The sequence below is a fragment of the Micromys minutus genome (genome assembly GCF_963924665.1).
Source record: "Micromys minutus genome assembly, chromosome: X".
NCBI classification, from domain to species: domain Eukaryota; kingdom Metazoa; phylum Chordata; class Mammalia; order Rodentia; family Muridae; genus Micromys; species Micromys minutus.
Genome location: NC_137970.1, coordinates 83,321,026 through 83,344,716, shown reverse-complemented (window position 1 = coordinate 83,344,716; position 23,691 = coordinate 83,321,026). Strand labels below are relative to the sequence as shown.

Below are 23,691 nucleotides of genomic sequence, written 5' to 3'. Positions count from 1 at the left end.
GGCTACCCAACAACCCCTACCAGTTTTCCTGGCACATGGTACTTGCTCAATACAGGAACTGAAAACTGACTAGGTAGACATATATAAGTTGATTTATAATAAATGGGGGAGGGGGCGAACTAGTGCAAAGATCACTTGCAACAACTTCTTTACTACTTCCCAAATTCTTTGGAAATTCTCCATGTGAATCTGTCCGAGTCCCAAGGGAATGGAATGATAGTGACAGGCAGGGGTCCTGTGTGTTTTTTGTTGTTGTTGTTTTGTTTTGTTTTTCCAAAATGCTTATATGTAAAAGAGCTAAAATCTGGAACATCAGAAAGCCTCCTAAATGAAAGCAATATTGACTGTGGCTTATACCTTAGCCCATTGCTTGTTTGCATAGTTTGCAGAAAGCAAATTCATTTCTCCCCAGACCTGTAGCAAATTACTTTTCACAGTTTCTATTTAATTTTGAGATTATCATATAATTACATCATTTCTCCCTTCCCTTTTCCCCTCCAAACCCTCTGATATAATCCTCCTTGCTCTTTTTGTAAAATTCACGGACTCTTCTTTTTAAACAAATTGCTTTTTAAAGGACATAACTGCTTATATTCTCAAACGTGTACAAAGACCCAGGAGACTGAGAGTTCTGAATCAGGAGTTTGAAGTCAGCCTGGGGTACAAAAATGCATTCTGTTTTAAATGAAGCTTTAAAAAGTAAATAAAATTTAAAAAGGTAAATACATAAAAATAAAACTCATACAAAGAAAAAGCTGAACTCACATAGGAGTTACAAACACAAAGAAACAGAAAACAGATGATTTTCAGATCCAGTATCTAGGCAAAGTATATGAGAAACTAACTGAATCTCCACGTTCCACAGGAGCCATAGCATCATTCTTCCTTGTGCTCACACTGTGTGAACATAGTGTCTATTAATATATCTCCCTCTCCCTCTCTCCCTCCCTCCCCCCCCAAATCTCAGGATTTATTATCTTCTCTTCCCCCTCTCTGCATTTAGCACTCTGTCTCTAGGAGCTTCCTTTCTACTTTTGCATCTCATGTGACTTCTGGACTCTTCTGGCCTACTTTCATGGATTCCTATCTTGTTTTACAGTCCATATATCGCTCTCATAGCCCCTTAATTATGTACATAAAACCTTTTAAGTTAGGATCCACATATGAGAGATAGCATGGACTTATTTTAAATCTCTCTGAGACTTGGTCACCTCGCTTTTAAGATCATACCCCGATATCAAGTTTGTGCCTAGTCTTACTGCATCGTGTTCTGCCATGTTTTTTTCGTACCTCTAGGAGGCCTGCTCTTGTCTGAAGGGAAATGGAGAAGCAGTGGATCTGGGGGAGATGGAAGGTAGGGAAGGGAGTGCCAGGAGTGGCAGGAGAGGAGGCTGTGACTGGGATCTATTGTATGAGAGAATAAATGAATAAATAAATAAATAAACAATAGAATTTTAAAAATTGCACCCCAAGGTTTACCCATATTTCAGCAAATGTTGTGGTTTTATTTTATTTTTTACAGATGAAAGGCTCTCAGACATTCACCTCACTGATGAATCTAAAGAAACAAAACCATGAGCTGGAGAGAGGGCTCAGTGGTTAAGAGCACTGACTGCTCTTCCAGAGGTTCTGAGTTCAATTCCCAGCAACCACATGGTGGTTCACAACCATCTGTAATGGGATCTGATGCCCTCTTCTGATGTGTCTGAAGAGAATGACAGCATACTTAAATATAATAAATAAATCTTTAAAAAAGAATTAAAAAAACCATGTATCTTCTTTATATATTGGGGTTGATATCTAAACTTTACATTATACATTTAAACAGTACTTAATATGGGGTATAAATTATGGACTATGGTAGACTGACATTTATAATAATAATCAATTCCTCATTTAAGTATTTTGAATGACATCAGAATGCCATAGTTATTTGTTATGCAAAGCAAATGACATGTTTAAAATTAAATGGTGAAACTCCTTCTGAAGGGAAGACGTTTCAATTCCCCTTCCCCTTGAATTCTTATTTACATTACACATGGTCAAAACATTTATCTTATTTAGAGGCTGTTATTTTCGATTATCTTGTCACATTTGTTATGACCACTATAAACTAAAATTTAATTTTTACTTCTTATAATGATAATATGTTAAAATTCTTACTTTAACTAGCATTCAACTAGAGTAAAACTGTTCAATTATATTTTTATTACAAACATTTTTTTCACATTTTAAAATTTTTATTTGTCTTCAGACACGCCAGAAGAGGGCATCAGATCTCATTACTACAGATAGTTGTGAGCCACCATGTGGTTGCTGGGAATTGAACTCAGGACCTCTGGAAGGAGTCAGTGCTCTTAACTGCAGAGCCATCTCTCCAGGCCCTAAATATACATTTCTTAAACATATATATAGTACTTTTCTTCCAACTAGTTATTATATTCATGGATGAATACTGAATAATATTCAGGAAGAGGAGTCAATGCCAATTATATTTTCATTTTAATAACGTGAATACTAAGAAATTGTTTTTATATTCATAAGATAGTTTTATAATACTACTGTCATTCAGAGTTTTGTGTCAAATTGTCATGTAATAAATTTTTCATAAAATACAATTTTTAAAAGTCTGTCATCTGATTAAATGATTGAGTAGGCTTGAAACATTATCAAAGGTAAAGAATCAGAAGCCATGTGGGTTTTATTGCGATTCCTCTGTAGTAAAGCTTGAAATCCAAGATGGTAATACCTCTGGAAGTTCTTTTTTTTCTTTTTTTTTTTTTTTTTTTTTTTTTTTTTTTTTTTTTTTTTTTGTTCAGGACTGTTTTAGCTATCCTGGCTTTTACTGGTTTTTTTGTTTGTTTGTTTGTTTGTTTGTTTTTTGTTTTTTTTTTTTTGTTTTTTCCATATGAAGTTGAGTATAGTTCTTTCAAGGTCTGTAAAAAAAAATGTGATGTTGAAATTTTGATGGGGACTGTGTTGAATCTGTAGATTGCTTTTGGTAAGATGTTAATCCTACTGATCCACGAGCATTGGAGATCTTTCCATCTTCTGATTGGGAAGAGTAAAGGGAAAGGGAACTATGGTCTGGATGTAATATGTGAGAGAAAAAGAGGTTAAATGAATACTTAGGAATTAGAAACCATCTGAGTTAGAAAAAGAGTTATTGGGGCTTGGGAGAATGACTCAGTGGACTTAATCTCTAAGACCCACATAAAAGTCATGATGGTGTGTGTGTGTGTGTGTGTGTGTGTGTGTGTGTGTGTGTGTGTGTTTCCTAGAGACAGGAAAATAAGAAAGACAATCTCTGGGCTAGTTCTGGCCTGCTGTGAGAGCCAAATCTGCAATCTCCAGGGCCCACTGAGAGACTTAGTTTCAATAAATAAGGTGATTGTGGTAGACACCAACCATTGATCTCTACTCTCCACATGCATGTACAAATGTCACTGTGAGAGAAACACTCACACACAGAGACAGGGTGCAGATTTGTTATCTAGGCTAAATTATAGTCATTTGATTTTTTGCTTTATGGAAAATTATCCTGTAGTTAGCAGTGTCAGATAAAAGTTTAATGGGGACCCCATAAAACTGCAGTTTCTGTAAGGCTAAGGACACTGTCAAGAAAACAAAACAGCAGCCAAGAGACTGGGAAAGGATCTTTGTCAATCCCACATCTGATAGAGGACTAATATCCAATATATATAAAGAACTCAAAAAGTTAGACTCCCGAGAATCAAACAATCCTATTAAAAAATGGGGTACAGAGCTAAACAAAGAATTCTCAATTGAGGAATACCGAATGGCTGAGAAGCATCTAAGGAAATGCTCAACATCCCTAGTCATCAAGAAAATACAAATCAAAACAACCCTGAGATTCCACACCAGTCAGAATGGCTACGATCAAAAACTCATATGACAGCACATGCTGGCGAGGATGTGGAGAAAGAGGAGCACTCCTCCACTGTTGGCAGGGTTGTAAGCTGGTACAACCACTCTGGAAATAAGTCAGGCATTTCCTCAGAAAATTGGACATAGTACTACCTGAAGATCCAGTTATTCCACTTCTGGGCATATATCCCAAAGATGCTCCAACATACAACAAAGACACATGCACCACAATGTTCATTGCAGCTCTATTTATAATAGCCAGAAGCTGGAAAGAACCCAGATGCCCTTCAGTAGATGAATGGATACAAAAATTGTGGTACATATACACAATGGAGTACTACTCAGCTATTAGAAACAATGCTTTATGAAATTCCTAGGAAAATGGATGTATCTAGAGAATATCATCCTGAGTGAGTTAACCCATTCACAAAAGAACAGACACAATATACAGTCACTGATAATTGGATACTAGCCTCAGAAAGCTCCGAAAACCCAAGAAACAACTCACAGACCATATGAAGCTCAAATAAATAAATAAATAAATAAATAATTAGTGTATAACACTCTCTCAGAGTGGAGTACACCTAGACCTTAAATCATTAATAACTCAAGACCTGAAAAGATAGTCTTGTGGCAATTTTTGGTAATTAAAAATCATTATGTTTAATCTTTACACACCAAAAAACCTTTGACTATTTTCATGTTACATTTTATGATCTTTGTAAATAGTAAGATTTCAATGCATACTATCAAACCTTTAAAAAAAATCAAGTACTGACAGGATATATATATATATGCTAAAAAGGACACTGGAAAAAATGTTTATTGAAAAAATGCAGGCTGTTGAGTTGGCTCAGCAGTTAAGAGCACTGACTGCTCTTCCAGAGGTCCTGAGTTCAATTCCCAGCTGCCACATGGTGGCTCTCAACCATCTATAATGGGATCCAGTGACCTCTTCTGGTATGTCTGACAGGTACAATGTACTCATATAAATAAGATAAAATAAAACCATTTTTAAAGGGTGGCTCACAACCATCCGTGTTGGAATCTGTTGCCTTCTTCTGGTATGTCTGAAAACAGCGACAGTCTACTCATACACATAAAATAAATAACTATTTCTAAAAAATATTAAAAAGAGAAAAAAATGCTTTGAGGGGGTAATGGTACAGGCCTTTAATCCAACCATGTAGGAGGCAGAATCAGGAAGATCTCTGAGTTTAAAACTAGCCTGGTCTATATAAGAGTTTCTGGACAGCCAGAGCTACACTGACACACCCTGTCTTGAAGAAAAACTCATTAAGACAAGAAAGCTACGATGGTGGTGCACACATTTAATCCCAGCACTTCAGAGGCAGAGGCAGGGGGATCTCTGAGTTCAAGGCCAACCTGGTTGGTCTACAGAGAGAGTTTTAGGATAGTCAGGGTTATACAGAGAAAGCTTGTCTCCCAAAAAAAATGTTCTGAATGTCAACACAGTCTCAGTAGGACAAGCAAGTAATAGATGGTGGTCAACTTGAGGCCAATTGTAGAATGAGGAGCTGGAGAATCTTCTTTGGGGAAAACCAGCATCCAGATAACCTGCTGCCCTAAAGAAATTATAGAAGAACCTTCTGTTGAAGATGAAAACATGCTCTTTTTCTGCCTGTGGATAGTTAGGATGGTGAATAATAAAAATATATAGTTCTCTCATAAACCACCCAAAAATACAGATGAACAGACCTTAACCCCATCTCTGCCTCTTAAACATAACAGTGATTTACAGTGTAGTACATAGCTGCCTAGAACATGTAAATATGTAAGTTTTCAGTTAATTAAATGACATCTTTGCTTGCAATAGATATTGTGACTTTTGCACTCAAGATGGAGAACAGATGCATATATTCATATCTATTCTATAGACGAAGTGCTTGCTATCTATAAAGTTAGATTGTACTTCATTTTGTTGTTATATCATTTATTTCAATAGCCATCTACTATTGACTGTTTAGGTTGTTTAAAGTTGTTTTTATTCAATACTCTACAATAGTGAAGAGTCCTGTGTATAATTTTTCTGCAATCCCCCTCCTCCATGCCTCCCTTCATCCTCTCCCCTTCTTCAGATTATTTTAATTTTTTCTTTTCAGTCTGGTAACTGGACTCAGGGTTTCATACTAACATACTAACTAAACAAGCACTCTACTTTTGAGCCACATTGTCATCCCTTTTTTTTTTGTATTTTAAGGGAGAATATTACTATACAGCTCAGGCCAGTCTCAAACGCATGATCCCCCTGCCTCAACTTTCTGAGTAGCTGGTTTTAGAGGCATGCAGCACCAAACCGAATAAGGCTTATTTTTCAAAGTCAATTGTCAGATGAATGAATTTGCACTTATAGGGCATAAGTGATTTGAGTTTATATACCTACTGCCAGCTCGCCCTCTATAGAATCAACTACCAGGGTTTAAATGGGCCATAAGTGTATTTTCCACCTTCCTGTCTCTCAAACCTTGCCCTTGTGTCTTTCATAGGATCACGCTGATATTGAGTGGAAGTTTGCGAGAACAAAGCTCTGGATGAGTTACTTCGATGAGGGTGGCACCTTACCACCTCCTTTCAACATTATCCCTAGCCCCAAATCATTTCTCTACCTTGGCAACTGGTTCAACAACACCTTCTGTCCCAAAAGAGACCCTGATGGAAGACGAAGGAGGCACAACCTGAGAAGCTTCACAGTAAGACCAATATGTGTGTGTGTGTGTGTGTGTGTGTTTCTCTTTACACAAAACAGTTTTTCTCCTTTTCCTCCTACATGACAGTTCCTACCTTAAATATGCCCTGCTATTTGACAGTCAGCAGCTGTGTATCATTCTATGGTCCTAATATTTACCAAGTCATTGAGGTGGGTGAACAGGTAGGGTGCTGGCCAAATGAAATAACTTCTCTGTCCATTTTGAATTACAGGAACGCCATGCTGACAGCCTGATACAAAATCAACATTATCAGGTACTGCTTACCCACAGTGGCTGCACAGAAGAGTTCTTGGCCAGTTCTGTGGAGTAGAAGGAAACCACTCCAGCTATGTCTGGACTTAAATTCTGTAGAGGCCCTGGAAAGACAGTCATTCACTTAAGAGTGAAGTAATTCATCAGGATGAAGTCATCTGCTCTGTAACCCTGTTCATATCCCTCTAACTCGGCCTCATCTGGATCTGGGCCATCTACACGTTAGAAGGCTATCTTCATTGAGGTTAAGCAGCAGATATGTAGTTGCTCAGTCACAAGTAAATGAGTTCCTAGTGTACAAGAGACACTAAAATACCCATTAGAGAAATCACTGTGGACAAACCACATACTTCTTAAAAACTTATCAGGGATGGAAGATATTACATCATTAAAATTACAAAAATTAAGTGATTAGAAGGTTAGAACTATGAACATACAGCAACGAGAGCACATAATAAATGGGAATGTAGAACAAGAGGAAGTTATTCGTCATGCCAGAGAAGGGCTTTCTAAATTATAAACATGACTTAATCAAAGGAACAGACATGTGCTTCCCATGGAAACAGCCAGAAGACAGCTGAGCACACAAATGTGGGAGACATTTATTGAAAGTAATCTTTGAAAAATCACAGATAAGAAACTATATTTAATCTTCTGGATCAACAGAAATGCAGAAGAGCTGTATCTCTCAGTTGGGAGCGTGCTTGCCTACCATACATAATGCCCTGGGTTTGATCCCCAACACTACATAAACTGAGTGAGACGGAGGGCAGAGGGTCAGAAGTTCAAGGTTATCCTCAACTACAAAAAGTTCAAAGACTAAGTTGAGATGTTGTCTCAAGAAGCCCGGTGTCTTAGTCAGGGTTTCTATTCCTGCACAAACATCATGCCAAGAAACAAGTTGGGGAGGAAAGGGTTTATTCAGCTTACACTTCCACATTGCTGTTCATCACCAGAGGAAGTGAAGACTGGAACTCAAGCAGGTCAGGAAGCAGGAGCTGATGCAGAGGCCATGGAGAGATGTTACTTACTGGCTTGCTTCCCCTGGCTTGCTCAGCCTGCTTTCTTATAGAACCCAGGTCTACCAGCCCAGAGATGGTACCACCCACAATGGGCTGGGCCCTCCCCCCTTGATCGTTAATTGAGAAAATACCTTACAGCTGGATCTCATGGAGGCATTTCCTCAGCTGAGGCTCCTTTCTCTGTGATAACTCCAGCACGTGTCAAGTTGACACTAAACAAGCCAGTACACCCAGGTAGAAAAATATTCTACAAGGTTTAAAGGAACCTTATTGCACAAATGGCTTCCCATAATCTTATTCCTCTTAGTAACAATAGGAAACAAAAACGGTGTTTCATAGGTAACCGTTCACTTACTATACCTATCCTCAAACTAATAATTCAAAAAAAAAAAAAAAGATGAGGCCTAGGCAAGATCCATCACCTTTATTTTCTGCTTCAAACTTCACAAGAAAATGAAAAAGCAAATAAACAAATAAACAACAACAGCAGCACACAGTTCCCTGGGCATCTCCTCGGATTCTCTTAGTTAATGGAACAGCAGAAGTACACCTACAGTATCGCTCACTATTAATATAGGCTTTGGAATCAGCCTTCAGTAGAACAAAAATGTAATGTTCACATTTACTATTAGTATGACCTTGAAGGAGCCAGCTAACAGCACTGAGCCTCAGCCCCTTCATCTGCAAACCAGGAAGAAAAGGAAAAGTTCAACTGCAGGGTTGTGAAAATTCAGTGTAGGTGGCGCCTGGCATACTGCCTGACACATTGCGGTAAGTGACAGGTCTAGCATCGACACCAGCCTTGAAGCCCTGCCTGTTCCAGTCCTCCTGAGGCTACAAGAGGCCTTTCCGATAAAGCTGAAGTGTTGATTCGATGAAAAATATCCAGATTATAAAATTGCTAGCTCACTTACTGACTCTCAAGTTCCTGAAGAGAAAATACATTTAATCCATCCCTGAGGAATGGTTATTGAACGAGCATTCAGGGACTCTTGTATTCTTCATACATGCATACACGCGCGCGCACGCGCGCACACACACACACACACACACTGAATACATACTTACCATATATGTCAGAGAGAATTCTTCCTTCAGAGTAAATTTAATGGTACTGGCACACTCTGCCACCAAAATTCAGAGATGCAGTGACTTAGTAACCCAATGATTTCCTATTGCAAAGATGACCTAAATGAGTTTTCTAAGCAAGTTTCTTATTAACCTGATAGCCTGAAAAGAAAACTGAATACCTCTTCATGGTCTTTCAATTCTAGGAAGTTATCAGAAACTTAGTCAAGAGATATGTGGCTGCAATGATAAGAAACTCGAAAACAAATGAGGGGCTAACAGAAGAAAATTTTAAGGTAATTTAATCATGAAGTGGGTAAATCTCTTAATATCTGTCATTTCCACCCCTCTGTGCATGGATTTCCCCCAGTCCACAGAGCTGCATTCAAGCCCTAACTTCTCATTTCTTGGTCTAATTCAATCTTCATAGAGTCTGAGATTTCTAATTATAGAATTCTATTTTCCTATACAATTCTTATTTTCTTAAAAAAATATATTTGTTTTAGTTGAGCAGTGGTGGTGCACACCTTTAATCCCAGTACTCAGAAGGCAGAGGCACTCAGATCACTGAGTTCAAAGCCAGCCTAATCTACAGAGTGAATTCCAGGCCAGGGCTATACAGAGAACCAAACCAGGGTCTCAAAAATACAAGGCCTTTAAAATTATTCTTTTTCGGGGCTGGAGAGGTGGCTCCAAGGTTAAGAGCGCTTACTGTTCTTTCAGAGGTCCTGAATTCAATTCCCAGCAACCACATGGTGGCTCAAAACCATCTGTAATGGGATCTGATGCCCTCTTCTGGTGTGTCTGAGGACAGCTAAAGTGTTCTGTATTTATTATAAAATAAATAAATAAATCTTTTAAAAATATTATTTTTCATTAAAGTTTTGAAAAATCTGAGTTTCTTTCTACTTTATGCATATGGGTGTTTTGCCTGGATGTTTATTGCCTGTGGGTATCAGGGCCCCTGGTAGTGAAGTTACAGATGGTTGCAAGCCACTGTGTGGGCAGTGAGAGCTAGAACACAGTTCTCTTAAACACTGTACCAATGTTCCATCCCCTGCAACCATGTTATTGTCACCCCGTAGGTGGAGAGAATTTTTTCCCTTTCCTTTAAAAAAAAAAAAAAAAAGCTGGAATTGAAATAAAATTATATTATTTCCCTCATATCTCTCCCATATCCCCCAACTTACAAGTTGATAGCTTCTTTTTGATTTTTATTGTTTCATACATGTGTGCACGCGTGCATTCATGTGTATGTGCAAATATATGTAAATACAACTTGTTTGAGTCTGGTTTTGCTGCTTGTGCGTATATAGTTTCAGAGATGATCACTTGCACTGGCCAGCCAGTGGGGCAGGGTGGGGGGGAGGCTCATCCCCAGGAAAGATAAAATACCTTCCCCCAGCAGCCACTCTTGCCTGTGGTCCTCTGTCTCAGGCTTTCACGAATGTCCATCACAGTTTTCCAAACAAAATGAAGCCATCCTGGCTTTGATACTCCTTCTTTTGATATTCACAGTGTGAGCAAGACCTGCTGCACTGATAGAGCAAGCATGCACGGGAAGGGGTGGGTCCGCAAACAGAAAATACCTGGAGACCTAAAGGCCTTCTTCTCTTAAAGATTCGAGAGTAAGGAGCAAAAGATGTATTATTAAATTTCAATTCTTAAGAAACTACCATTAAATAGTAGAATTTTCCTAACATTGGTATCAAGCTAAAAGAGTGATTCTCACGCAGGGGCAGTTATGTCCTGAGGGCACCTTTGGGTGTCTGGAAATGTTTTGTCATACTGGCATCTAGTGGGTACAGAGAGGGTGGCACTAACCATCCCACAACTAACAGGATAGCTTTACAGCACAAAGAACTGTCCTGCCTGACATATAGAACCTAGAACCAGAAAGCCATTCCAAGACGGATGATTCTTGAACACAGACACACAATATGCACCCCTGTAAGGCGCACTGGAATTCTATTACTTAATCCACAGACAGAACTTATCTGTTGAAGACTAACATCCCAATCACTTGGCTAAGTTATTATTGTGTGTCAGTGCAGAAGAATAGGGAGCACCTAGGGGTAGAGGCAATTGGGAGAAATAAAAATGGAGAGATAGAGAGGTTCCAGGTTCGAAATAAAAAAATCCATGTAGTATATAACATGGCATTTATAGTGTTTCCTAAGACAGCAAGCAACATTGCTAAGATGTTTTAAGCAGGAGGATGACATGATCAGCTTTAAGCTTTGGAAAGGTGATGTGTAAAGGAACAAATGAGTGGTTCCCAAGCAACTGGATATAAGGCAATTCATAAGCATTTGCATGACCCCACTCCCCACCGCATCCCAAAACAACAGTCTCATCACCTGATACTTCATTTCTTCTATGTTCTTCCTGGCCCCTAAAGGCTTTGCTTCTTCAGATGTCCTTTAACTTAGAAACACTCCTAAGAACAAGTACTAAATTGTCAGTTATCACCCTATTTAAATTGTTGTATTTATGGGTGTTTTGCCTATATGTATATTTGCCTACATATATACATGTGTACCACCTGGTTGTCGGGTATATGTAGGAGCCAAAACAGGGTGTCGAGTCCCCTGGAACTAGAGTTACAGACAGTTGTGAGATGCTACATGGGTGCTGGGAATTGGACCCAGGTCATCTAGGAGATCAACCAGTGCTCTTAGCCACTAAGCCATTTCTCCAGCCCAGTTAGCTCATTAGGCATTAACTCATGTTCTTGTCCAGAGGTTCTGAAATCAACCTTACCCCCCCCACCGTGCATTTTTTCCCAGCTGTGACAGAATAGTCTTTCCATGCTTGACTAATGTAAGATTTTAAAAGTATAACGTGTGCCTATCCAACATTCTGTTTTCTTTAAACGAAGACCACTTTTCTGATAAAACATGTCTCTGCTCTCTTGCTAGGAATTAAAGCAGGACATTTCCAGCTTTCGATATGAAGTGCTTGACCTTCTGGGAAATAGAAAACACCCAAGAAGAAGCTTTTCCACGAGCAGCGCTGAATTCTCTCAAAGGGACGATACCAATGACGGCAGTGGTGGGGCTCGTGCCAAATCTAAGAGTGTCTCTTTCAATTTAGGCTGCAAGAAAAAGGCCTGCCATGGAGCACCTCTCATCAGAACCATGCCAAGAGCTAGTGGTGCCCAAGGAAAGCCAAAAGCTGAGTCGTCAAGCAAACGGTCCTTCATGGGTCCCTCTTTCAAGAAACTGGGTCTCCTGTTCTCCAAGTTTAATGGTCAGACATCTGAACCTACTTCAGAGCCAATGTACACAATCTCTGACGGCATCGCCCAGCAGCATTATATGTGGCAGGACATCAGATATTCCCAGATGGAGAAAGGGAAGGCAGAGGCCTGTTCTCAGAGTGAGATGAACCTCAGTGAGGTAGAGTTAGGTGAAATCCGGGGTGCTGCTGGGAGCAGTGAATGCCCCCTAGCCTGTTCCAGCTCTCTTCACTGTGCGTCCGGCATCTGCTCCTCAAATTCGAAACTTTTAGACTCATCAGAGGATGTATTTGAAACTTGGGGAGAGGCTTGTGACTTGCTCATGCACAAATGGGGTGATGGACAGGAAGAACAAGTTACAACTCGGCTCTAAGTCAAATCCCCATCTATTCAAGAGAAAATTTGTAATTTCCTTGTTCTCAGAGGTGACCTCAAATATGGTTCCCTCCCTGTCTCCCCTCCAAGGCGTGAAACTATTACTTTCAGTCTTTTCTAGCCACATTCTTCGTTTTGTTTCACTATTGCTGTCATTTGCTTTTTATATCTATAAACACTAAATCCGTCTCAAAAGCAACTGAAGGGGTACTAAATCAGCAGAGGTGCGGTCGGGTGCTTGACCCCTTTGCTTTGCTCACCCTTGCCTCCTTGAAGCTCCAGGTGCCACTTTGCTACCATAGCTGCCACATAGATTCCTGACTTGCCTCAGGATCTCACACCCATGTCCCCACAGAGCTGAGGGATGTGGTCTGCAGTCCCCACCAGCTATCAGATAAGGCACATCAACCTGCCTGTCTTCATCGCTCCACAGTGCTACACGCTGCCCATGCTGGTTTGATAAACAGCATTAAAGGGAGACTAGACTCCAAAGAATTGTCAGCTTGTGGTTTCTAGGTAGAACTGGCCTTTCTGTTCGGTTTTTAAACACTACAACTTCTAATTGTGGGGACTGTTGAGGTTTCGTTTCGTAAATGTTAGTTTCTTCACGTGTGGCAATGAGATATTTACTTTACAGTGCATATAACATCTAATAAGTTAGCTAATTTCCTTCCCTGTGTTTGTATGTTTCAGTTAACTTGCCATAATTCAAAATTAGTATTTAGGATGTGTACTTTTTTCCAAAAAAAAAAAAACTTTTACTGTACTTTAACCAGCAGTTACTACATCTCATACATTGGCAAGAAAAAAAATAGCTGGTATATTTATAGTGTCCTATCTACTGTGAATAGTTTTAATCACCATTGATACAAAAGCATTTCTAAGACTAAAGACTGGATTTGAAATATTTTTATCAGAAAAATGACATTTTATTGAGGTGTTTAAATTTGGGGGGAAAATGCACCTCAATTTAATTAATTGCTTCCTGGAAAGAAAACCCAACAGATACAAATTTAGGTTCAGATAACCTAATTCAGGTTGCAGCTGCAGTATCTACTGGGGGATAGTGGAAACTACATGTGTGAACTGTTGGATTAGAACATAATAATCCTAGTGGATTTGTAGAATTATACGTGTGCTCTAAGTTCTGCCTTTAGAGAAAGCTGCATTTATACATTCAAATTCTTTCCCATAGGCAAGGAGTACTTAATGAAAATAGAAGCTAAAAATGAAGCTAGTGTGCATATGGGAATCATCTTAGAACTGGGCACCACCAAACAGCTGAGAAAACATGGGTTTACCAACATATGCTTAGCTTGTATATAGCAGAAAAGTTAAAAAGGTTGTTGAGCACCACCTGATCTTTTAAAAGGTCACTACCACCACCAAGAAATCTGGCACATTCTTATGTGTAAAGAACTGTTAAACAATGTAAATGTGTCAACGCTTGCTTTTGACCCTGTAGTTTTTGTTAAATTGTTTTTCCATTTCGATCCCTAGCACTGGTAAATGGTGGTGTTTTATGTGGACATGAGTCAAATTAGGGAAAGGGAGGCAGGAAGAGCTGCTGGATACAACTCAGATACTCAGACAAAGGAATTCGGAGAGGAAGACCCATGAGCACCCATTTGGCTGGCAAGGGTTTGTTCCAAAGTAATCTTAAGTCTTATCTGAAGTGCTCATTTATTCAAATCCAACTGCTGCCCTACTTTACTAAGAGTGACCATCACAAATAGGCTCTACACAAAGAAGCTTACTTTCTAGAAGGAAGAGTTCTAAAGTCACAATTTCAGCTTTTCTAACTAAATTTTATTCTTAATAGTAAATGACCCTTCAATCCAGTGATGGTGGTGCACACCCTTAATCCCAGTACTCTGAAGGTTGAGTCAGGTAGATCTGTTTGAGGACAACCTGGTTTATAGAATGATTTCTAGGACAGCAAGGGCTACACACAGAAACAATGTATACAAATAAAATAAGCCCTGAAACATACTGTCTAAAACAAGCCTAACTCCAATCCTAACTCATACCACCAACAAAGCCAACATAAAACACATAGTCAAAACATTTTTCTCACCAATATACCAACTATTGATGATCTAGGCATAACTGTTCTAGTGGTCAGAAAACAGGGTAGCAAGTTCTGAAGACAGAGGAAGGATATACCACAATAGCCGATCCCTGCTACTGAAGGACACCAGTGTCCTATTTCCTGGGAACACATTACAGTCCAGAACTCAGGCTTATCATCTTTGTGACTTGGGCTTAGGATGTCACTAGCTATGTTACTAGCCTCGTTACAATGAAGGTTGAAACTAAACAGGGATTGTCCCAAGTACCACATTGTTGACGACGACATTCTTTAAGCAAATACCAAGTAGGAGAAAGGCATCTTCCTACCCTGCTAATCAGGTACTGGTAAAAACATTTCAGGAATGGAGAACTTTAACAGTCAACCCTGAGTTGTTTGCCGTGCCCTTTTAAAAGGGGGCTGGAGAGATGGCTCAATGCTTAAAGGCACTGGCTCTAACAAAGGACCCAGATTTTATTCCCAGCTCCCATGTGACAGCTCAATCTGTCTGTCACTCTAGTTCGAGGGCCTCTGACCTTGCTGTTATCTTGTTGGGAATTTTTAATGAGGAAGCAGTAATAACTTTTCTGTGGAAGGTGGTAAGGAAGTGCTAAAATCAATAGCCACAAAAGCATCCTCTGTGGAACTGTTAAAGCAAGAGCTATCCAATTTAGCTTTTCTCCTTTTGAGAAGACACTTAGACCAGAAAAAGCTAACTGACCCAAGGAACATACACACTTTGGCAAAAAAAATCTGCTTAGATTTATTGTATATTTAAGACATTATAATTCCTAATGCTGCCATGTGAGCCAAGGAGCTCCTCAGTATGTTTGGTGGTTCAGAGAAGAAGGTGCTAGTAGGTGGCTTTGGAGCTTTACTTTCAGAAAATGGGGTGTTGAAGAAACAGAAGAATTAAGTGTTACTGATATAGGCAACAAGCTAAGGTTGAATTGATTTTTACAACTTAAAATTAACATTCAGTATGCTTGGAGTAGTGGCAGTGTTACAAGAATAACACCTCATAGGGGACTTTTAAAGGACAACATAGCTAAGTAGAGACCTTCTACCGATTAGGGAGCAATCAAAATTTAACTCCTGAAATCCTTGTATTGAAGTAGCAAAGTCACCAAGAATCCCAATGGTCCAAGCTCTAAACAAACGGACAACTGTCTTCCTAAATCTTCAGTGATCCAAAGATACATTTTTATCACGTACAGGTTCTGGCACATAGGCTGTGAGCAGGATTAACGGGACAAATGAATTTTTTAAAAAGCCAAAACAGTTTTGGACTGGACACTCATAGTAGCAGATGTAGTGAGATGGGGCTCAAATAGAAAGATGAGGCAGCTAGCTGGATTCTCATGTCATCCAAAGGTACTATATTCAAAGCAGGTGTTTCTATAGAAGATCTAGTCATTTTCAATAAGATTCCATCAGATCACTGTACTTAAACAATGAAGGCAGCTGCCTGTATTCAGTAAGAGTGACGACTACACCTGACATACTTGAGAAGCAGTCAGAATTTAAAGTGGTTTTCATCACCACTAGAACCAAAGGCACTAAAATCATTGTCAGTGGAAGTTCACAAGGAGAGTTCTAAACCCAGGCCATCAACCACATTAGTATACTTAATGTTAAAGGAAATAATTTCATAAAGTACTAACTTCAGATTTAACTATTTGAATTCCCCCTTTAAACATAATATGGCCATGTTCTCTTATTTCAATGGTACATGAATTGTTTTTATTCTTTCATGTGCACAGTAGGGAGATATTCAAAGAGAGAGAAATAACTGCTTACAGACTATTTCTTCAAGATTTTACAAAGGGGGGGGGGGGTAAAGAAGTTTCTTCCTAGTTAGTAATTGCTATTTGGAGCTACACCTAAAAGTTGATAGGAGAGAAAAACTAGAAAACAGGCTATGCTTATCAAATTTTCTCAACATAGTCCCTTACACATCAACATACAAAGAATGTCAAAATTAAGGCTAAAATTGTATCTCCTGAGTTTAATTTATGAAAAGGGAAATTTCAGTGTTGGTGTAAATGGCATTTTGGCTCTATGGATTATTTTAATAGCTCAAAGCCTGAGTAACTACTTTTATCTAAATATTTTGTGTAAGTGTATAGTGTCAAACTGAAATGTGTGTAAAAATCTTGTATAATAATTTTGTGTGTTTTTAGCTTCAATATGAAGAAAAAGCATTTACTTCCCCTCCCACAAAATGTATGGCTATTTAGAAATAAGGTGTTTGTTCCTCCTTTTCCAATGTAACCATTTATACCTATTAATAAATGTTGATGAACAGCATTGGGTTTCAAACGATAATTTAACATGCAAAAAATACATTAACGGGAGACTACTATAGTTCAAACTATTCTGAAAAGTCTGAGAATCAACATTATCTTAATTTCTATAGTCCCTATGTAAAAAGTTTATGTTATTAAGTGCTGAAGCCGTAAAACCTACTGGTTCATTCACCTCAGTCAATTTCAACTACAAACTTGGACTATGTACTTCAAAAAAGTAGTTTTACCCAGAGCTATGAATATACTTGAGAAGCATAAAAACTTTAAGAATTCAATTAACTATCTGAAAACATTCCTTAATCCCCTAGATGTCTTAGCAAGATCTATATGAACCATATGACAACGACTCTAAAATCATGTAAATTTATTTTCAATATTTAAGACATTTTAAATAAAAAAAAAATCACACTACATATTTTGATGTCTCCCCCTCACCCAATTGCTCAGATACATCTCTGAACCTTACCCACCAAGTTTGTTCTTTAAACAAAAGACAACAAAAATAAAAACATTAAAAATCCTGGACTCAGAAGCAAGAACTTCAGAAGCAAGCACCATATGGCTAGATACCGTGGCATTCTTACATAATGTTCTAGCACAAGGCAAAAGTAGGGAACAGTATAGTGGACCCAAGCCTTAAGGATCAATCACTCCAAAGTGGTTTAAAAACAGATTAGTTACCTAAACTCCTGAAACTACACTCTCCACATGTTCCTGACAAGTCTTATAAGGAAAACTACCTTTGATAGTTCAGCTAAAAGACATGTATTCCAAATCAAGTTGCTTCTACTGAAATTCAATATTCTATAAACTGGGAGTGGGTAGGAATTATGAGATTGTCTCTCAGTACACATTAGTTCTTTTACATTCTTAAACTTTTATTGTAATAGAAGTATAAACTGCTTCAAATGTAAAATGGACTAAATCTGTTCCACATTGAAAAAGAAAGCCTAGATTCAGTTCAAGCTCTACCAAGTTCCCCCCAATGGACCATTTTGTTATTCGTGTAGATTTACATCTGAATTAGGTTTTGAAAGTCTGGTATTCACATTAAAATACAATTTGTTTGTTTATATTTCATTTCCAAAGGTAATTAAATGGTTATGCCTTGATTATAGACTGTAAGGAAATGAAAGATGTTTTAAATTCACAAGTCTTGAATTTCAACAATAAAATAAATTCAGTATTTTCGTCTGCTTTTAATCAAAGCAGAGAGCCACAATCAGTTTTGAGAATAAATATACACAGCCTTTCTCTTGCTATGGAAATTACTTAGATTCCTACTTTTAGTATGACCAGATTTTATCAGGAAAGGAGTCTCAAGCCAAACACAGAGCCTTTATATCCCCTTACAATAAATTTGAAATTGCTATTTGGGTAACAATACAGAAAAGGCAGGATTAGGTTTTGCAGTGTCAATGACAAAGAAGTAACACACAAAAAAGGAGGCTTGAGAGCTTAGTCAGCAAAGTGCTTATCACAGGACCTTAGAATCTTACTTTCTCAAGCACCCATGTAAAAGAGTCAGGCACAAGTGTGCACATCTCTATTTCCTGTCCTGGGAAGACAGAAACAGATAGCTCCTTGGGACTTGCTGGCCAGCCAGCCTAATATAACTGTTGAATCCCAGGTTCCAGAGACTGTCTCAAAAGAAAATAAGGTGACAGCTTCTGAGGACTAAGATTAGAGGTTGCACTCAAGTTTCCACATACACGCAGACTTGGATATAAACACCCGTAACCATAACCCTCCAACTATGTAGCCTGCCCATGTTTCTGCTTTTGTTTTTTGAGTTTATTAAGTTATTTGCTTTCTTTCTGGTAGCTATCTTCAATAAGTTCGCCAGACTTGTGTAGCAATTTGGGTTACCCTAACCTGCTCCACCCATAACAAGAATAAGTAACTGAGTGGAATACAAATATTGTATACTTAATAACAAGACAAACTCATTACACAATGGTTTAAGATTTTAAGGATAATCATCAAATTATGCTGCATAAACTGGTAATGAAATATAAGGCAACGCCACAACTTATAAGTTTGAAGTAATAAAAGCATCCAACGAAAACCCTATGCCAGAAGTGTGTACTTCAAAACCAATTTAATCCCATACCCATGTTCTCAAACAAAATATATCAATGCATTATAAAACAATCTTTATGGACTCTTTGGTGAACCAATGAGAGATGAATCCACTTGCTGTGAGTTATTATGTTTAGAAATGTTGAGACATTCAAAAATATTAGAGAATGATTACTTTTATGTAGGACTAAGTAACAATTCTGACATTTTAAATGATATTTAGAAACATGTTTTGTTGTAACCAAAGGATACTTTTTGTTGCCATGTGTCTGATGAGCAAAGTACTTGGAACAAACTAAGCCCCAGAGGACTGGTCAATAGGAGACTTGTTTGGTTACACAAAAGGCAGAAGGGCGAGATGATGAAATGCATCTCACAGAAAGACAGAGACAAGCATGCTTTAGAAGACAGTACAAGCCTAAAACCACAAAGTGCTAAGACATGACAAATGTTGACTTACAAAAACTGCAGTAAGTAGCTTAAGTTTCATGAGGAGGTTAAAACAACAGGAAAAAAAAGTCATACTACAAAGTGTGTCTATTGTTCTCTTAGCCCATATGTTTAAAATTTGTTTTAAAATACCTTCAATAAACCTTACTGTGCTTTGAATAGTTGTGTTTAAGAAGGGAAGAAAGACAAAAAATGTATGTGCTGTGAAAGCAGAAAGCACACTATTGAGGTAGGAGTGTACAAGGAGACAGGAGAGAAGACAGAAACAAATTACAAGGAACAAAAATGAAGTATGTTTGAAAATGCCATAAAGAAACTCAATAGTTACCAGGCTAACTAAAATAACTTTTTTTAATTAATGAAAAATAGAAAAACACTAAAATACAACCAGAAAAGAACAAGACATACTAAGTACAAACTGCAATGAGGATGAAATCAAATAACAATCCAAGTGGCCCAACAACTATTCCTCACCAATTCAAGCTATAAATCCATTCTCTTGTAATCACAGTGTCAGGGAGACATGTTGAAACAATCAACATCTGGTATTCTCTCTGTTGCAAAAAGAAAACTCCACTCATTTTGGCAATTTTAAATGCTAGTTTTTATTTACTGCAAGTTGTGCAAAGGATACTATAATACTGTGCAGTAGAACAGTGATGTAAATCCAGTAGTAAACAATACCATATGGTGAGAAATGTAAAACAGAACACCATGTGCCTTCAAAACTGCTTAATATCAGACTGCAATTCAGTTCTGACAATTCGTAAAGAAACCTGAAGACCTCTCATTTAATATAAACAAATACCAAGAGCACAGGCTCTTGTTTGGCTGGATTCTTTTTGTCTCTTTAAATTTCTTGAAAAATGGACATCACACTAACCTTAAATAATTGATTAAGATGTATCATATAAGGAAATAGCTTATATGTTTTCCTTTCTTTCATCAATTGGCACCATCAGCTAATACAATATAACAAGCTAGATAACAGGAAGCTGCCTCCAATGAACTTGGCCATTACAGGGACTAGTTGTACATTCATTGCAATTTTCTTATTTATAACAAAAAAGTAATGTCTTTGTTTTAAAGAAATATTTTACTTCAAAAGTAAAATAATTTGAAAGACATAGTGAACATTTTTCTCAACTTAATTACTTAAGAACTAATGACATTTATGAACTATAATAGTAAAAATGGCAGCAAAAAGCTATTTCCATGCTGCCAAATCTTAATTCTGAGGTGTGTAATGAGCTGAGTTAGGTAGAAGCATATAGCTAACTGGCCCAGGATTTATAGCACCATGGATTGGTGCTGAAGCCCCATATGCTGCACTAACTGGATGCCACATGACAATACTGGAATAATCTGATGCAACTGGAACGTAGGAATCAAAACCCGACAAAGGAGCTCCATAGGGATCTGTCATCACTGGATAGTAGACAGCTCCTTGAGGGATAGGTGCAGCATCAGCAATGGGAAAAACATCTGAAATGAAGAACAGATATAGTATATATATTCTATTATAAAATTTCACTAAATGTGAATGAATATCACTGCAAGAAAAAGTAAATGTATCATTAATTATTTAACAAAAGACACAAGGGCATGCTCAATGGGTAGGGGACCTTGCTGCCAACCCTGACATTCAAGTAACTCATAGAGTGGAAGGAAAAAACTGCCTCCTGCCTTGGGTTGTCCTCTTGAGTGTTACATATGAACCATAGTGTATGTATGCAGAGTCAACCACATATTTATTCTCTCTCTCTCTCTCTCTCTCTCTCTCTCTCTCTCTCTCTCTGACACACACACACACACACAATCTAATTAAAACATTTTTTAAACACCATACACATAAAAATAAATTTTTAAAAAAAATCTAAGTAACTGCAAGTAGGACCATTTTAGTTCTGGGGTTTTGTTTTTATTGTTCTTTTTTTGATCCAAAGTCTCTCTACATAGCCCTGGCTATCTTGGAATTTGCTATGTAGAGCAGACTGGCCTTGAACTCAGGAATCTGCTTGCCTGTGTCCACTAAGTTCTGGGATTAAAGAATTGTACCACCACACATGGCATGAACATTTTAGATATAACTATTAACTAAAGAGGTTAGCATGAGAGGGTCTCACTTCTAAATTAAAAAAGGTTCAAAAGCATGTGTTTATACATCCCAATAAATCAGGCATGGATACTATCTGTTTATAACTGGAAATCCAGTACTTTCACCGAGTTAAAAGATCATGCAAAAATTTTTTAACACATTCAAAGACTCTCAAATTACTGGGAAGCTGTTAAACACATGATTATAAGATCAAAATTTGTAAAAACTCTTTCATTTAAAATCTAAAATTTTCTTTCACTGCAAATTCAGGAGAAAAACCTTGCTCTTTTCTCTGATATGACAAGCCCACTTTCTCATGTGAAAAATATTGGTCAGGCCAACAGGCCAAATGACATTTGTCTATCATTCTTTCAAGGTAAAACAATATGTTGTGTTAGCAGTCCACTAGTAACTCAATAAAACAAGTACTTTTGGCATACACACCAGGATTTGCCAAAGAAACAGGAGGATCTTGAGAGTTTGAGGCAATATTTTAAAGTGGTAGCAGTGGGTGGCGCATACCTTTAATCCTAAGCACTCAAGGCAAAGAGGGAGGCAGGTGCAGATCTCTATGAGTTCAAGGGCAGCCTGATCTAAAAAGTTAGTTTCAGGACGGCCAGGATTATTACACAATAAAACATTGTCTCAAAAACAAAAATAAGAATAAAAATCCTGGGCTTCACATTTAAAAGAAAATAAAGAGATGACTCAGCAGTTAAGAGCATTGGCTGCTCTGCACTTATAGAGGCCATGAGTTCTATTTCCAGTAACCACATGGCTTACAACTTTCTATAATGGGATCTAATGCCTTCTTCTGGTGTACAGGCATACATACAGACATTAATATATATAAAATGCATAAACAAATAAACCCTTAAATATCAAACTTTATTTGTAGAAGTGTTTTATGACTAGCTCCTGTATTTATCATGAAGAAAATTAAGTGTAGCACTAGTAAGCATGCTGGTGTATTAGCACAGTCTGGGTCCAGGGCCAAGATATGGAACCAGCAGTGCCTTGAATGCAAATGACTTAAAGTCAATGTAGTAGTGTGAATAAGAATGCCACCATAGGGTTACATATTTGAAAAGATGGTTCACACTTGGTAGAACTATTTGGGAAGGGTTAGGAGGTGCAACCGTGTTAGAGGAGGAATGTCAGTGGGGTGGGGGGGGGGGGGCTGGGCTGGGCTTTGAGATTTCAAAAGATTTCCAGTTAGAGCTCGTGGTCTCCCTCTTCGTTCCTCCCCCTCTCTCCCACTCAACACCCACACTCAGCCCACTTCAAGTTTGTGTAACAAATGTAGATGTAAGCTCTTAGCTACTGATCCAGTGCCTGCAAGCATACCTACTTGATATCATGCTCCCCACCGTGATGTTCAAGGACTAATGCTCTGATTTCTGAACAATCAATCTCCCAATACATAAACTCTTTCTTCCTCTAAGTTGTGTTGGTCATGGTATCTCTTCACAGCAATAGAAAAGTAACTAAGAACGTCCAAGAATGAGATGGAGTTGTAAAGCACTTTGCCTAGTTGGTGGTAAAACACTTGCCTAGAATGTATGAGGTCCTGTTTTTAATCCCCAGTAGTGTAATAAGAACAAATAAAATCTTTGTAGTGTTTGTAATACTGGCCCTCTTGCAAAGATCTTTTCAAAGAAACTCATGGATCACAAAATATCTACATATTACATTTTCAGAACTGAAAGTCTAAATGCATATGAACTTATTGAAATATCTGAAGACTATATTATACACCAAAAAAATCCAGCTAACATTTTTGTTGGCAATCTCATTACACACTCACCATTTGCTGGTACATCAGCCTGTGTGCCATCTGCACTTGCCACGTCACTGTACACATGAGGAACGCTTTGGTCTACGAGGGCTTGCTCAGTGCAATCTGGATAACTCTCTCCATTAAGCTGTTGTTGTTGCTGCTGCTGTTGTTGCTGCACATGTGGCATATAGACCATGGAATGCCAGTAGTTATGATGATAACACTGGAGCAAAAAAAGGTAACAAGTAAAAACTTGCAAAAGCTTGTTATCAATTCCTAAAGTAGGGTAATTCCAAGCTTAAAGAAATCATGTCAATTCTCAGGTG

General features: G+C 38.1%; 2 protein-coding genes across 2 annotated transcripts in view; one reads left to right on the top strand and one right to left on the bottom strand.

Annotated features, from left to right (window-relative positions):
• Window positions 1–12,573, top strand: part of TRPC5 (transient receptor potential cation channel subfamily C member 5) — a gene marked incomplete at both ends in the record, with an annotated part of 138,355 nt that extends 125,782 nt beyond the window's left edge. Inside the window, 4 exons of the mRNA XM_080910626.1 lie at window positions 6,396–6,599; window positions 6,829–6,870; window positions 9,166–9,255; window positions 11,881–12,573. Of these exons, the coding sequence (XP_080766752.1) occupies window positions 6,396–6,599; window positions 6,829–6,870; window positions 9,166–9,255; window positions 11,881–12,573 (1,029 nt within the window). The remainder of the gene's footprint in view (window positions 1–6,395; window positions 6,600–6,828; window positions 6,871–9,165; window positions 9,256–11,880) is intronic.
• Window positions 12,574–20,121: 7,548 nt separating this feature from the next.
• ALG13 (ALG13 UDP-N-acetylglucosaminyltransferase subunit) overlaps window positions 20,122–23,691 on the bottom strand; it is a 50,461-nt gene continuing 46,891 nt past the window's right edge. The window contains 2 exon segments of the mRNA XM_080909688.1: window positions 20,122–20,972; window positions 23,393–23,588. Coding sequence (XP_080765814.1) covers window positions 20,716–20,972; window positions 23,393–23,588 — 453 coding nt within the window. The 3' untranslated portion in view covers window positions 20,122–20,715.